Source organism: Carassius auratus, unplaced genomic scaffold, assembly GCF_003368295.1.
Source record: "Carassius auratus strain Wakin unplaced genomic scaffold, ASM336829v1 scaf_tig00217248, whole genome shotgun sequence".
Classification (NCBI taxonomy): domain Eukaryota; kingdom Metazoa; phylum Chordata; class Actinopteri; order Cypriniformes; family Cyprinidae; genus Carassius; species Carassius auratus.
In genome coordinates this window covers 125,131-139,858 of record NW_020528964.1, presented here as the reverse complement: position 1 = coordinate 139,858, position 14,728 = coordinate 125,131, and the positions used below count along the sequence as shown (strand labels likewise).

Genomic DNA, 14,728 nt, shown 5'->3' with positions numbered 1-14,728 from the left:
ACCCTCAGACAGGTGTTGACCAAAAAAATCCCTTGTCCTTGTGCACAAACACACAGTCAGTCACACAGTGTGAATAATCTGAACGTGACCTCACCACCCTGATATGTAAGAGGAACCCAAACCGTCAATCACATAAGGTTGTGAAGCTCTATCCATCCAGTGTGTATTAAAAATATATCACGACAGTCTGTAGTCATAATAAAGCATGCCATTTTAGCACAATCGAAATTTTATTAACCTTAAGTGGGTAAATAGTATACAACGAAGTAGCATTAAACATTTCCATATTCATATAATTACAAGCTTTCTTTAGAGATTCGTATTCATGCATATTGTTTCTTTTTTACTGGTGACTCAGGCAATTTTCTTCATTTTAATTTCACCTGTCACTAATAGCAAATGCACACACATACACATATAGACAATTATACAGACTCTTTGCTATTACTGTCCTCCGCCAGCAGCATCAAACATCTTCTTCCTGCCCTCCATACCAGACATGGCCTCGACGTTCTTACGCCAGTCGCCCACCTCCGTCGATATAACCTGACAAAACACAGATGCATCGTGCACTTAATGAAAATTAAAAAAAACTGAAAATATATTTTCTTTATTCTCTTGAATTTCTAAAAACAAAGAATGATTTTTAGGCCAATTAATATATTTTTTGAAGCAAGTAGGGATATTTGCCCCATTTCACTATGTGTACTGAGTGAGACTACAATTTTTTTTTTTTTTTTTTTTTTCACATGGTGGAATCAAGCTTCCAGAGTAAAATGAGTTCATGTTTTGGTGAGTATCATACATTAGAGCATGCAGGTGTACCTTCTCTTGTTTAATGTCTTCTTTCTTCACAGATTTGAGGTTGGCTCTGAGGTCCATGGAGCCCTTGTGTTTGGAGCCCAGCAGCGCTCGCATCATCTCATCCGCAGACACACGCACCTTCCTCAGGGCAGGTTTCTTAAACTTCCCTCCTAAATCTTGCACCTTCAGCTTCAGCTCATGGATCTTTCAGACACACACTGTGTCCATTACAGAAACTGTCATCTAATTTTAGTTTAGGTTTAGAAAAGGTATATTTTATTTACTCACATCTTTGTTGTTTTTATTCACTTTAGCCTCAAAGTCGTATCTCTCCTCATCCACGACATCGATTTTGGCATGGAGCTGTCGACATAGTTTCTGGACACAAAATCATTATTATTACTACTACTACTATTTTGCATGATTGTGAATAATATTTAAGTTATCAAATCTAAATAAAATAACACAAATAGAAACATGCAAGTTGGGAGGTGACTGAAAAAAATATAAATTGTTCAATTTGAGTTAGACTAGACTATAGAATATAACTATTTTAAATGTAAATAAATATACGTCTAATAATATACGTATAAATATAATAATATACGTATAAATATAAGTACAAAAAATTGTGATTATTAAAAATGTCCTAAAAATGTAGAAAGAACAATATACATAATGTGATTTCTCTAGCATTTCGGTCAGTGTCTGTTTATGTTGATGAAGTTGTCTTTTACAAACCTGTAACTCCTCCATTGAAAGGCCGGTGATCTGAAGAGGTGGAAGCTTATCACTCAGATATTTCACCTTCTCCTCATCACGATTGACCTTCTCCTGTTCCAACTCATCCATGGCTCTTTGGAGCAAAAGGATCTGAGAAAAAAAAAGTATGTGAATAGACATTTAACAAAAAACAGCAATCAGTATATCTGCTACATGTAGATTTACTTTTTTCAGTTCTCAAAGTATAGAAAACACACACACACACACACACACACCACTATCATACCTTCAAGGAAAGTTTTCGAGATGCAGAAATCTTCGACTTTGGCTAAAAAAAAAAAAGGAAACAAATTTAATCTTAATTTTTATACATTATATTGTGTCTTTCAACGATGTAGAAATCACTGAATATTTCACAATATCATAATCATAGTACTGTTGAATACCTTGGCTTGCACTCGAGGGGGCAATGGAGCAGGAGGCTTTGAGGATACACAAAAATTTAATAAAAATTGGAATAAAAATACAGAGTATAAATCACATTTTCCTTATCATAAAATGATTGCATAATGTTATTAAAGCTTTTATCGCTTTAACTAAATATTACTTTATTTCAGTCACATATACAATAGACTATTTACTTACTTTGCTGCAGATGTTATGTTTATTGGTGGTTGCAAAGAGAAAAGAGAAGAACATAATATTAAAAACAAATGTTTGTTCATGCCATGCTCATGAAAAATAATGCATAAAACACTTACTCGTCCGCCATTGTGAAACCTGTAAAATCAAATAAATGAAAACAAAAATAAAACAAACAATTACGATTAGTTGCAATCACAAGACTAAACTAAATCAGTTTCTTGATCCGCATTGAGAGATTTCTAGGAAAGAGTAGCGGCTGACACAGAGAGATGTGTTACCTGAGGAGTTGCCTGCAGCTTCTGGAAGCACAAACAGGACAGAGACAATCGTTTTTATGTGTGACAGGCAGCAGCTTTGTAATTTTAGCTCACAGACACAGGAATGAGAATGAATGGACAGCTGTCCTCAACATATCAGAGTGCCGTGTGTGTGTGTGTGTGTGTGTGTGTCCAATGCCACAAGGACAAAGTAATTCAAAGCCTAAAACAGTATATGACTCAAAATAAATTTTTATATGCATCTCAAATGTATTATAGCAAACAGAAATGGCACGTCCTATAACGGGAAATTGTGAAAAAGAACAGGTAAGTATGAGGAAAACTCCACCATCAAAAAAAGGACAGGCAGATATGTAAATTACAGGACACTGCGGTTCATTAAGTCTTCACCTCTTTAGAGCAAATGTATTACAGTCAAATAACAAGACATTGCATAAATCAAACGTCTCTGTCCATTAGTCATAGGTCAGAACAATCAGCACCTGCTCACCCTCACATGTTCCTAGACAAACCTCACTTCCAGACTAATTTTAAACACCATTTGCCCACCCACCCAGGACCTAAAATATTATCCCAGTGTTTGAAACACATATTGTTCTTTAAAGGAATAGCTCACCCAAAAATGAAAATATGCAGGCCATCCGAGATTTGGAGAAATGTAGCATTACATCACTTGCACTCTAATGGATCCTCTGAATGGGTGTCCAAACAGCTGATAAAAACATCACAATAGTCCACGAGTAATCCACAGCACTCCAGTCTAGCGATTAACATCCTATGAAGCAAAAAACAAATCCATTATTAAGGCATATTGACTTTCGATCATTGCTTATGGCCAAAAGACGAGTTCATAATAAAATACATTAAAAAATCCATCCTGTTTGTTGTCCTCTCACATCAGAATCCACCAACTGAATTAACACTGAACTGACGTGACACCAATGACACTGAGAGCTGCTTTATGGGTAAAGTTGTATTTGTTTCATAATTGAAGAACTTTGCCACATTAAAACAGTTATTTTCTTGTTTATTTCTCTGAAACTATCTGTATTGTATAACGAGCTAATGTAACTTGACTTGACTAAATCCTTATCTCTTTTTGAGCTACTGTCAGGGCCATTTGGGCTTGTGCACATCTTCGTCCACAATAATGTCAAGAAATCACACAAAACTTTTACTTGCAGGTTATTTGTTTACCAAAAACTAATTTGGGATTCAGTGAGGAAGAACTTTGTGTTGAAGGTGTACTGTATGATCTATTTATTCAGTAACCTTTTCATACGGAGAGCTGTGGCATGTCTGCTTCCCAGGCCATGTATTGCTCTGCCACTCGATCAGCCGGTCCGACTGACAGACTCTCCGGGCGAATGGTTTCCACAGCTTGGGTGTCAGGAATATCTCTCATGCATCCCCAGGCATATTTGATCCAACAATTTCCACCTAAGGCAGCTCAATGAGGCGAAAACCCCTCTGATCCAATTGTTCATTTAAAACTAAGCTGATATTTACGAGATATCAAATTGATCCTTAGAACAGAAGCACATAAACAATACTACTTATCCCACTAACAAACTGCGTGCACACAAATGATGCCACACATGCGTACAAAAATAGGCTTTGATGACAAGTCAGGTGTGGATTTTAGGTAACATGATGCCTGCTTATGTAAGGATTAATGTTAGACACAAACTGGGTCATTTCAGTAATAGGCATATAGGGCACAATCACACCAAGAATAATAACTAAAGATACGTAAAATGATATTAGCATCCATGCCAACAGATGATAAAGTCCTGTTTATTATAAGTCCAATGTATTATTATTTATCAGATGAAAATAAATAACTCTGAAAGTGAATACTTTGGTGATTTTATAAAAAATAGGCTTTATGGGGCCAGTCTGCTTATTTATTTATTGTCTCTCTGTAATAGTACTGTTTTCACATGAACAAGGTGACTGCAGTTATGCGTGTATCTACATTTCTATATGTATGTATTTTTTTTATATATTATTGTACCGTTTTTTTGTAATTTATCATCCAAGATGTAATGTTTTAAAATGTGAGACAAACCAACTACTATTACAAAACATCAGAGGATTATTCAAATCTGTTGCTAATAGAGCTGTTTATTCAATAGGCTATGGTCTAACAATTTTTAAATGTATATATATTTTTCACTTTTTTTTAAAATGTACTGTTTCAAACTTTATCCAATATATCACAATAAGAACATGAGCTACACATATTTGAATGACCTACTTATTAATAGGTTCAAGTATTCGTGCTTTATACTTTAGAAAAGAATGAGGATAGCAGTGAATCACCCAATCCAGTTGCAATGGTTTTATTCTTATTCTGAAGTCACCATAGCCACCCAGATCAGATGTCACTGAAGTCACCTGGATCCAGTCCGTATCAAGTCCAGGTGACCTACATGTCAGCGGAGACCATGTGAACTAGACAAACCCTGGAGACAGATCCCCTGTAAAGACCTTGATGGTCATCGGCACAAAGCCATGAGAACCAGATGAGTCCTCTGGTTAATCTGACTGTCGTTGCAGCCTGGAATGAAACCACACCATGCTGGTTCTGTCTGGCTTGAGAAGAACTGTCCTCCTGAGCCTGTTTCTCCCAAGGTTTTTTTCTTAATTTCTGTCACTGGTGGAGTTTTGGTTCCTTGCCACTGTTGCCTATGGCTTACTTAGTTGGGGACGCTTAATTTCTTGCAACTTTGTTGAGTTGACCGCACAGACACTATTGGAAGAGAAATGAACTGAGCTGGACACGACATCACTTAATCAACAATGAACTGACTAACTGATAAACTGATATGTCCTCCATTATCAGCACACACTTTTCCTTTTTAACACTGTAAACTGCTTTGACACAATTGTTTAAGGGGCTTTATAAATAAAATATATTTTAATTGACCCAGTGGGGTAGCAGTGTGTAACAATAGTGGACTAATAACAGGTCTGGCTGCACCATCCAATGGTTTATTTGGCTCTGAATGCAATGGGATTATTTTACGAATGACTTTTAATCCTCGAAAGATTTATAAAAGATTTAAGGTAGATATTGTATAATACCCAAAACTTAGGATGAAAGTGAAAATATTAAAAATAAGCACACATCTGGCCCAAAACCCCGACCTGCGAATGTCCATGACCCGGATGTGCTTTGAAAGTTCACGTCCATCCTACCTGCGCATGCGCGAGCGATGCACCTTATCCTGCGGGAGCCGTTTCATCTGACAGACAAATTTATTTTTAAAATTAGCCTCATAAACATCAACATTTTGATATGATTGCCATCGAAATGGCTCACAGGATCGACGATGCGCCTTCCTGAGCTCTAATTATGACAGAAGAAGCGTTTTAATCGGCGCGAGGATCGATGGAGACTTTAATGTCAGATTTGAACCGCTGAGGTGAAACTCTGGTGAGCTGACAGGATCAAAAACACTACAATAATGTAATTTAGCTGAACAGTTCATAAGTAAATCATACAATAAATAAGCCTTTGTGTCTTGTATAATACGTTACATAAGAAATATTGTCGAATAATTTCTTCGATAAATGGTTTTGCTGTTCTGGTGTAGTATTATACCTGGGCGATTATATATATATATATCTGAATGCTACCAATCTTCTAACCACAAGGTGAACCCGGAGATATTATACAAAATTAACGTAGCGTTACGTGTATACTTTAAATGCTGTAACATTATCAACATTATGCAAAGATCACGTTTTCATGTCTAACTGTGTTGTGGTTTTACATGAACAATGTGATTGCAGATATATTTAACTTAATTGGTTATTTTGGGGAATGTGTGTGAAATTAATCATAAATTGGTTTTACTCTTTGAATAATCTTGTTATTATGAACCTGTATGTCATAATGAGAAAGGTTGGACTAAATATTTTAAAACCCAATCTATAAATGGAAATTATATTTATAAAAATGTATGTTCAACATGTTATGTTAATATATGTTATATGTATTAAGTAAACAGGGCTGATTAATTCTGTGACTGCGTGTTTATTTTATATAAAGCTTTTTATCTGCATCTGTAGTCAGTGTCTGGCCTTTCTGTCCGCCCTCCAATCTGTCAAAGGCACCTGTTGTCATCACCTGTTTCAGGTTGCTTTGTGTCTGTTTTTTTGTTTGTTTTTTGTTTTTTGCCTCGATCCAGTGTGCTAACTGTAAGTTTGTGTTCATGTATGTTTAAATAGATGAATAATGCCTGGGAAGTTAAAGGCGAAGATTGTTGCCGGGCGGCACCTGCCTGTCATGGACCGTGCCAGCGATCTCACGGACGCCTTTGTAGAGGTCAGTCAAGTGTTAGGTTGTTAATGCAGTCACTTTTCTTGCTATGCACATTCGAACAAAAATGCTCCCTAAGTAGTATATCCCTTGATTTATCATAGAGCGGCACTTATGCATTGTTGTTCCACAGGTGAAGTTTGGAAACACAACATTTAAGACAGATGTGTACCCCAAATCCCTGAATCCTCAGTGGAATTCAGAGTGGTTCAAATTCGAGGTAAGTTCTTTGAACTTGTCAGGCTTTAGGATGGATTATTGTGGAGTTTATTCTCTATATTTATCCTTTATCCTTTACCCCTCAGGTGGATGATGAGGATTTGCAGGATGAGCCGTTGCAGATTACTGTTCTCGACCATGACACATACAGTGCTAATGATGCCATAGGAAAGGTGTACATCGACATCGATCCACTGCTCTGCAGTGAAGCTGCTACTGTCATTTCTGGCTGGCTTCCAATCTATGACACTATACATGGTGTGTGTCCACAAGCAAATTCAGTCTGTAATATTAAGGAGTTCTGACTTATTTTGTTCTGATGATATGATTGTGTTCAGGTATAAGAGGGGAAATCAACGTTCTGGTGAAGGTGGATCTCTTTAATGACTTGAACCGCTTCAGACAGTCATCATGTGGGGTTAAATTCTTCTGTAGTAAGTATCTAGATCATCTGCTTCCATTTCTTGTACTTCTTTTCTTTCTGCCCTCTGACAATCTGTTTCCTCCACTTTCTACCCTGCTTTGCTCTCCTTCTTGTCTTTATTTTGTCATTCCTTGTGAATTTTCATTCACATTCTGGCTCTGTCTCTCTATTTCTTCAGCAACATCCATTCCTCGATGTTACCGGGCCATTATGGTACATGGTTTTGTAGAAGAGCTTGTGGTAAATGAGGATCCAGAGTATCAGTGGATCGACCGTATCAGAACCCCTCGTGCATCCAACGAGGCCAGACAGAGACTCATCTTTCTCATGTCAGGTACTAATATTTTTGATGAGTCATGTGTCACTGAAGACTGAAGAAAAACCAGTTCATTTAAATTATATTAATATTTCACAATATTACTGTTTATGGTGTTTTTTGTTTTTTTGATCAAAGAAATGCAGCCTTGGTTAGCATATGATACTTATTTAAAAATATAAAAAGTCTTGCCAACCTAGATCTAGGACTTTTGGAAAGCACGATATAGGCCTATTGTTCTACTCTGACTAAGTGTACTTTAAGTTGCTTTGGATATGATCATCTGCTAAAAGGTGACTTGCTAGAAGACTTATATGTGGAATATGAGACACTAATGTCAATATTTTCTTGGCTCATGTGGTGTGTAATTGCATTTGTGTTTCTGTTGTAGGTGAATTGCAGAGGAAGATTGGTCTGAAGGTGCTAGAGATGGGAGGGAATGCAGTGGTGGGGTACCTACAGTGTTTTGACCTTGAAGGAGAATCAGGCCTTGTGGTTCGTGCCATTGGGACAGCCTGCACACTTGAGAAAATCAGCACATTCCCTGCCACAGCTACACACCCCAGCAACTCCTCTCCTTCAAAAGACATGAAAGAGTGAGTGTCACCTACGCACACACATACGCATGCACCGCCAATGCTATAAATCAAGGATAAAATGTCAGTGTGTGTGCGCAGGTCATCACCGTTTTTAAAGAGATTTGGAAATTGCTGCTTTTTTTTCTAACAGCTAGTTAAATCTGCAGTACATTAGATTAGATTTTGTTTACACTGAATATAAGAATTGAATTTAAGATTAGAAATGAATGTATGATGTATGGGTTATTATAGAAATCACAATGAATCCATGGAAATTTCTATCCCTTTAAATGAAAGTAAAAATAGAGGCTGTTAATTCAGAATTTCAGTCAATGTATATTACTGTTCAACAATTTGGGGTTGGCAACATTTTTGTAGAAGTCTGTTAATGCTCACCAAGCATTTACAAAAAGAGTCATATTGTGAAAGATCAAAAGAACAGCATTTATTTAAAGGGTAATATAATAAATGTCTTTGCTGTCATGTTGACTCCAAACTTTTGAATTATGTTTTAGATTTTCATCTATTTTCTTTTAGCAGACAATTTTGTTCAAGGTAATTTGTTATTATTTAAATAATTTATTACAATTATCTAACATTCCTTTGGTTTTATTAAACAGGTATTAATGCAACCTGAAAAAGAAGAAAATGTTTACTCTCTGTTTTCTGTTTATATATGTAAATGAGTAGGAGGGTGTGTGTGAGTGTATTTGTTTTATGAGTTGCTGTTTTATAAGTTTTACAGAAATGCATTCTCAACACACAAACATACCACACCTCAATCTTGTTCTCCCCTGCATGTTCTTTATCTCCCTCTTGCACTTACTGTCTTTTTCTTTAGCTCTCCTGCATGCCGCATCTCTCTTGCACCAGCATGTGTTTGCGTTAGATGGCTAAAAGTTTAAATGCTGTTCGGTTGTGCATTTTCAAACTAGATGTTTTTTGCGTCTGGACTGCTGCCTTGTGCCTCTGTTTTGCGTTTGTGTTGTCTCGTCCCGTTCCCTATAGGGAGCTAAGAATGTTTGAAGGACTGTGACCTGCCTAACTAGACAGCATTTTTTGGCGCTGTCTATGAAGTCAGCTCACTAGGTTGTAAAATACAGCCGAAAAATTACATAATTTTTTTTTCTCCATGCAGTCTGCCTTGTTTGTGTGTGCGTGCATGTTTGTGTATATCATTGTTATATGTGTGTTTGCATTCTCTGTGGACGTACAGTACACAGTGTGTGTTTGTTTAATGTATGAAATATGTGTGAATGTGTGTGTGTGTGTGTGTGTAGCTCTCCGCAGGCTGCTCCTTCCACTCTCGGATGTCGTTCCACACACAGCAGTCCCGTTCACAGTGCGAGCAGTCGTCTTTCTCAGGGCTTCTCCGTTTCTGTGCCAACACTGCTGTTCGCCGGTATGAAACCCAGACACAGGAGCTCAGAAGCCCCCAGAGCCAGGCAGTGTAGGCAGGTACCCCTCGACCCCCATGACCCTGCCACGGACCCGTCACCCCGTTCTTCATTGGCAGACAGCTATGACATCACCAGCCCCCTCCCCTTCAGCTGCCAAAGCAACCTTTTTTACAGCTTAAAAATGCCCCTGACCAATCAGTAAGCTGCATTCAGCTGTCATTCAAAGAGTATATCCAATCAGAAGTGTTGGTTGGCTTCTGTGTTTTTAAGTTGTTCGTGTACATACCTTTATTTTTTCTCAGGGAGGGTTGTTTAATTTTATATTTTGGCCTTGTTAACGCATTAGTCGACCCTTGTTATTATAACGTTGTGCTTTGGTTGGCTGACACATGCTTCTTGTTTGTCTCATTTGTGTCCTGCCTCTTTTTTGTTTTCACAGTGTTTGATTTTATTTTTTCATCCACTACCATAAAGCACTTTCCTTTCTTCTTGACATCCTCACACGCTTCACCCTTTCAGCAGCAAGCAGTCAACACTCTTCTCTCTTTCTCTCAATCTCTCTTCCTCTTCCTCACACACATACACATGCACATGCTCAAACACACACACGGGCACAGTCCTCATGTATGACCCTGTGAGTCTGTGTGTGTTGATGGAGTGTGTTCCTCCTTGCTCTGACAGGCCAGTGTTTGGGGAGGAGGCCCCAGGGGTCCCATTATCCTCAGGACCCCCCACTCCTCTGAGAGCACAAACCTTCTCCTCCTTCTCCCCATCCAAGTCCTACAGTCGCCAGTCCTCCTCCTCTGACACCGAGCTCAGCCTAACCCCCAAAACCGGTAAGATACCCGACCCCACCTGACCTCTGACACTCTACCAGACTCTCTCTGTCTCTCTATGGACCTTGATTTTAATCAACATTAGTGACCGAGAGGCAGAGGGTGTAGGGCCCAGTGTCTCCCTTTATTTTGGTCTAATTTTGTGTTGAATTAATTTATGTTTGTTGTATTGTCCTTCCATTATTACTTTATCTATGTGTGTGAGATTTTAATTTTACTCAAGGCAGTGATCTCGCATTTTGTAAATTTTAAATCTATGAAGAAAATCAACTCAATACCATGTCTTCCTTATGTGAATCAGCCCCTTCTAAAAGACTTCGTTTAATTTTTTATTTTATGCATGTTTGTCTACTTCTTTTTCATACTTATCTTTCCAGGGATGCAAACTACTTGCTTTTATTGAGAATGTTTTCATGCTGAAAAATTATATTATATTCTGTTTTGTTTAGTTTTTTTACTGGCAAGGTTAAATTATTAAAGGGATAGTTCACCCTAAAATGAACGTTTTGTCATTATTTACCCATATTCATGTTGTTTTAAACTTATATTACTTTATTTTTCTTCAGTGGAACGTAAAAGAAGATATTTTTGAGAACGGTCTTTTTTTGTCCATACACTGGAAGTCGATGAGGTTCAGTGTTGTTCGTCAAAATATCTTCTCAGCTTTTTTCAGAATAACTTTGTTTGTGTTCCACAGAAGAAATTAATTCATACTGGTTTGGAATGACATGAGGGTGAGCAAATGATGACAGAATTAGAATTTTTGGTAAAACCATCCCTTTAACGTGGCATCTTAAGAGGTATTTTTGTGAAGCAGATGTAAGGTTAATATTAAGGTTCATCATCCACCGATTGTCGATCATAGGAAGCAGTATCTGCCGATAACCAATCACGATACCCATCTTTTTGAAGCCACCTTTTTATCATGTAGAATGAATTATAGTGATACTCAAGTCAGGATTCAAGTCTGCCACTGATCCATGGCTGTTTACCACAAACACAACATTGTGCTTCCATTCAGCACGTCTCTCACTTGTTCCCATGTGCTTTTCATGCTTCTTTTTTAAATCAGAGTGCACTTCTTTCAAGCAGCATACAGCAGTATTGATGGGAAAAGTGTTCTTAAAATGTATTCCAAATTGGGAATAATTTGTGATATATAATTATTCATGGTATTAAGAAGAGCCCACGATAACCGTATTGTGCATATGCATTACCGTGATATATCACATTACTGAGTACCCGACATGTTACCTCACTAAAAAAACCTCACCTTAAAGCACAAGTTTTGTAGTCCATATGACTTGTGGCCATTATTCTGAAGTCATAAAATAACTTTGTATGGGGAGCAGACCTTGAATTGATAATTCACCTCTGAAATGCATTACAAAAGTAAATCTGATTTGACATTTTGAATTTCAGATGTGGCAAAACTGCAGCTTATACCGTCAAAAAACACCCTGCTGAAAATAAAATCCAAGGAAAACCATTTTATTTACCTGTCATTAGTTTGCATCCCTGTCTGTTGTGTAGTTCAGTCTCCCCTTATTTTCTTCTCATATGATGTCTTTCATACCTGTCCTCCCCAAACTTCTTTCTCATTCTTTCTCTGTCAGTGGGGATATTTCTGTGTCCCAGTGCTCCTGCCCTTGAGTATGAATCATCTCCCCTCCCCTCTGCCCATCTGCCCCTTCACTTACGGCCAAGGATGGCTTCCATGAGTTCAACTCCTCCCCCATTCCATGTCAGCCAATCAGACTCAGCCATGCTGAGAAAGAGTGTGTCTTTCAGTGAGGAACTGTTGCTGGCGGCCTCTGGTAGGACACACCCACTGCTGTCCCCATGACCTTTGACTCTTGATGCTGTGACTGCATCCAGTGTGACCACACTATCCCCTGTGCTGTCCCCTGGCAGAAGATCATGCCTGTTGCTGAATAAAGCAAACTAACAAATAGATTTTTTTTCTCATTTGCCCACATCTCTTGGTAAATGCACTCTGAGTGCATGTTATGATAGAGTGGTGTGGTTTAATGTCTTCTGAGCTCCCTGATTAACAAAACCCCACTTGCGTGTGTTCTGTTAGCCTGACTGCAGGTTAGATCTCTCTGCCAATGGAAGAAGAAACTAGAAAAAGAATAAAAATTGCAGCCTTCTGTTGTCTCTATTAAGCTGGTTCCGAAAATCTAATTTCCTAATGCCTGGGATCTGAGCTTGTGTGTCTGAAACTGTTTATTAATTGTGCTTTAATATGTCAAAAAGTGATGACTTGATTAAGTTGCCCAGCTAGTGAATGAGTAGAGTACTTTTTTTGTCTGCAATCTATGTTAATTCTTTAAAGTCTCTGAATGTTTAAAATGTGTTCATACATACATTACTTTAATGGTTTAAGCCGGGCATACACTAAGCGATTTCTGTGCGATTTCGGCAAGGTACCAACTCGCATGTTATGTAAAGCCAAAGCTCATGATTTTTATGTGCTCACTGTACGGTCCGATCGTCGAGTTGCGATTTGACTGCTCACACTATACGTGGGGAATCAACACGTAGGACCCCTCAGAACCTGGATGTTTGTGGCTGGTTCAGAATAAACACGCTTTCCCGGGATTAACCATAGAGGGATAAACACACTGCTTTGGTGATATGCTCAATTATGTGTGCTGAATCGTGTAAGATTTCTCTAAAGACATTTATGGATACAAAAGGTTTCTATTTTAAATGCTGTTTTTTGTTAACTTTATAATTCTGAAAGATTCCTGAAAAAAGTATCAAGGTTTCCCCAAATAAATACTGTGCAGAACAACTTTTTTCAACATTGATAGTAATAAATGTTTCAAATCAGCATATTATAATGATTTCTGAAGAATCATGTGACACTGAAGACTACAGTAATGACTGCAAAATTTGTAATCATATTTCACAATATAACGGTCTTGTTGAGCATAAGAGATAAAAAAAAAAGTGTATATTAACACCATGTTGTAAATGTTAATGTTAAATGTAATTATCTATGAAGATTCGGGAGGAGCGCGTCAGATACTTAGCCTAATCATCACAGGTGGACCACAATCAAGTAATCAATCCCACAGTATAAATATCGCTGACTTACCTCTATCCATTGACGGTTTATCAGCATGCTGGTTCGCCTCGTCAGTCACCTTATCACAGACCCAATTTTCGTACCAACGAAGAGTGCTACACAGGGGATTTATAAGACCTGCTGCTTTTGCCGGACCCGAGATCATTTCTACCCAGCCAAACACGGCCGTTGAGCAGCATTAAGCGTCATCGCGACAGCTGCTATCCTCGCCAAGCCACACATCGTGGCCAATAGACCGTGCAACTCCGAGCTTGCCTGCTCGATACACGATCGCGCCGCCCGAGACCGAGCTCTCGTCGAGCGCTGGATTGCAGCAGAAAGAATCCAACCACGGTTCAGCCTTTCACCACGGCGTTCCGGCCGAGTGGCAGTTTGAGGCCGCTTCCTCTAGCGGCGCGCAGACTAATACATTTCCAGGCGAAGACGCTAAAAAACAGGTTCTTGTTTTTCTTCATTGGATTTTTACGGCAGTTTGCATTCAAAGTGTTGCATCTAAAAGCAGTTTTGCGGCTAAAGTTTTGTTCCGTCTTCTTCTAGTAGTGTTTTACGGAGGTTTTGGCAAACCAACGTAAAGGTGCATTACCGCCACCCGCTGATCCGGGGTGTGGATTCCGCATAGATTTGGACTACAGATACACCGTTCCGTCGGATGATGATGCCACTTTTTAACCACGAAGCCAAAGGCATTAGGTTAGATTATTGTAATGCCTCGTTCTCAGGCCTTCCAGCTAAATCGTCGAGCAAGCTTCAGTATACAAATTCTGCCGCACGCTTGTACTTCTCCTCGCGAACACATTACACCGGTTCTTTCACAATCACACGGGCTTCCCGTAAACATGAGAATTGATTTTAAAATTCTTATCTTAACATACTAGGCACTTCATGGGACTGCACCTGAGTATTTTTGTGAACTCATCAGTCCTGATATTCAATCACGCTCCCTTCGCTCTACTAACTCTTCACTTCACCAGCCATAATGTGAGCTAAAGACCATGGGGGAAAGAGCCTTTTCATATAAAGCCCCTACGCTATGGTACGTACTTCTTCTGCATGCACCTATGTTGGGCGATTTTTGTTG

At 38.6% G+C, this 14,728-nt stretch overlaps 2 protein-coding genes across 14 annotated transcripts in view; one reads left to right on the top strand and one right to left on the bottom strand.

Annotated features, from left to right (window-relative positions):
- Positions 1–193: 193 nt before the first annotated feature.
- On the bottom strand, positions 194–2,226 carry LOC113100350 (troponin I, slow skeletal muscle). The gene is made up of 7 exons (XM_026265170.1): positions 2,169–2,226; positions 1,974–2,074; positions 1,814–1,855; positions 1,546–1,677; positions 1,093–1,182; positions 826–1,008; positions 194–546 (listed from the first exon to the last, which is right to left on the bottom strand). The coding sequence occupies exons 1-7, from the start codon at positions 2,224–2,226 to the stop codon at positions 445–447; spliced, it is 708 nt and encodes a 235-aa protein (XP_026120955.1). The 3' UTR covers positions 194–444.
- Positions 2,227–5,647: 3,421 nt separating this feature from the next.
- Positions 5,648–14,728, top strand: part of LOC113100348 (C2 domain-containing protein 5-like) — a 35,599-nt gene continuing 26,518 nt past the window's right edge. For 5 of the 13 annotated variants that reach the window (XM_026265161.1, XM_026265158.1, XM_026265160.1 and 2 more), the window contains exons 1-9: positions 5,648–5,892; positions 6,690–6,786; positions 6,914–7,000; positions 7,086–7,257; positions 7,338–7,433; positions 7,602–7,757; positions 8,131–8,335; positions 10,399–10,553; positions 12,170–12,370. In XM_026265161.1, the coding sequence (XP_026120946.1) occupies positions 6,697–6,786; positions 6,914–7,000; positions 7,086–7,257; positions 7,338–7,433; positions 7,602–7,757; positions 8,131–8,335; positions 10,399–10,553; positions 12,170–12,370 (1,162 nt within the window). In that variant the 5' untranslated portion in view covers positions 5,648–5,892; positions 6,690–6,696. Of the gene's footprint in view, positions 5,893–6,689; positions 6,787–6,913; positions 7,001–7,085; positions 7,258–7,337; positions 7,434–7,601; positions 7,758–8,130; positions 8,336–9,597; positions 9,720–10,398; positions 10,554–12,169; positions 12,371–14,728 lie in introns of all 13 variants that reach the window. The other 8 variants (XM_026265167.1, XM_026265166.1, XM_026265164.1 and 5 more) reach the window with 2 other exon arrangements.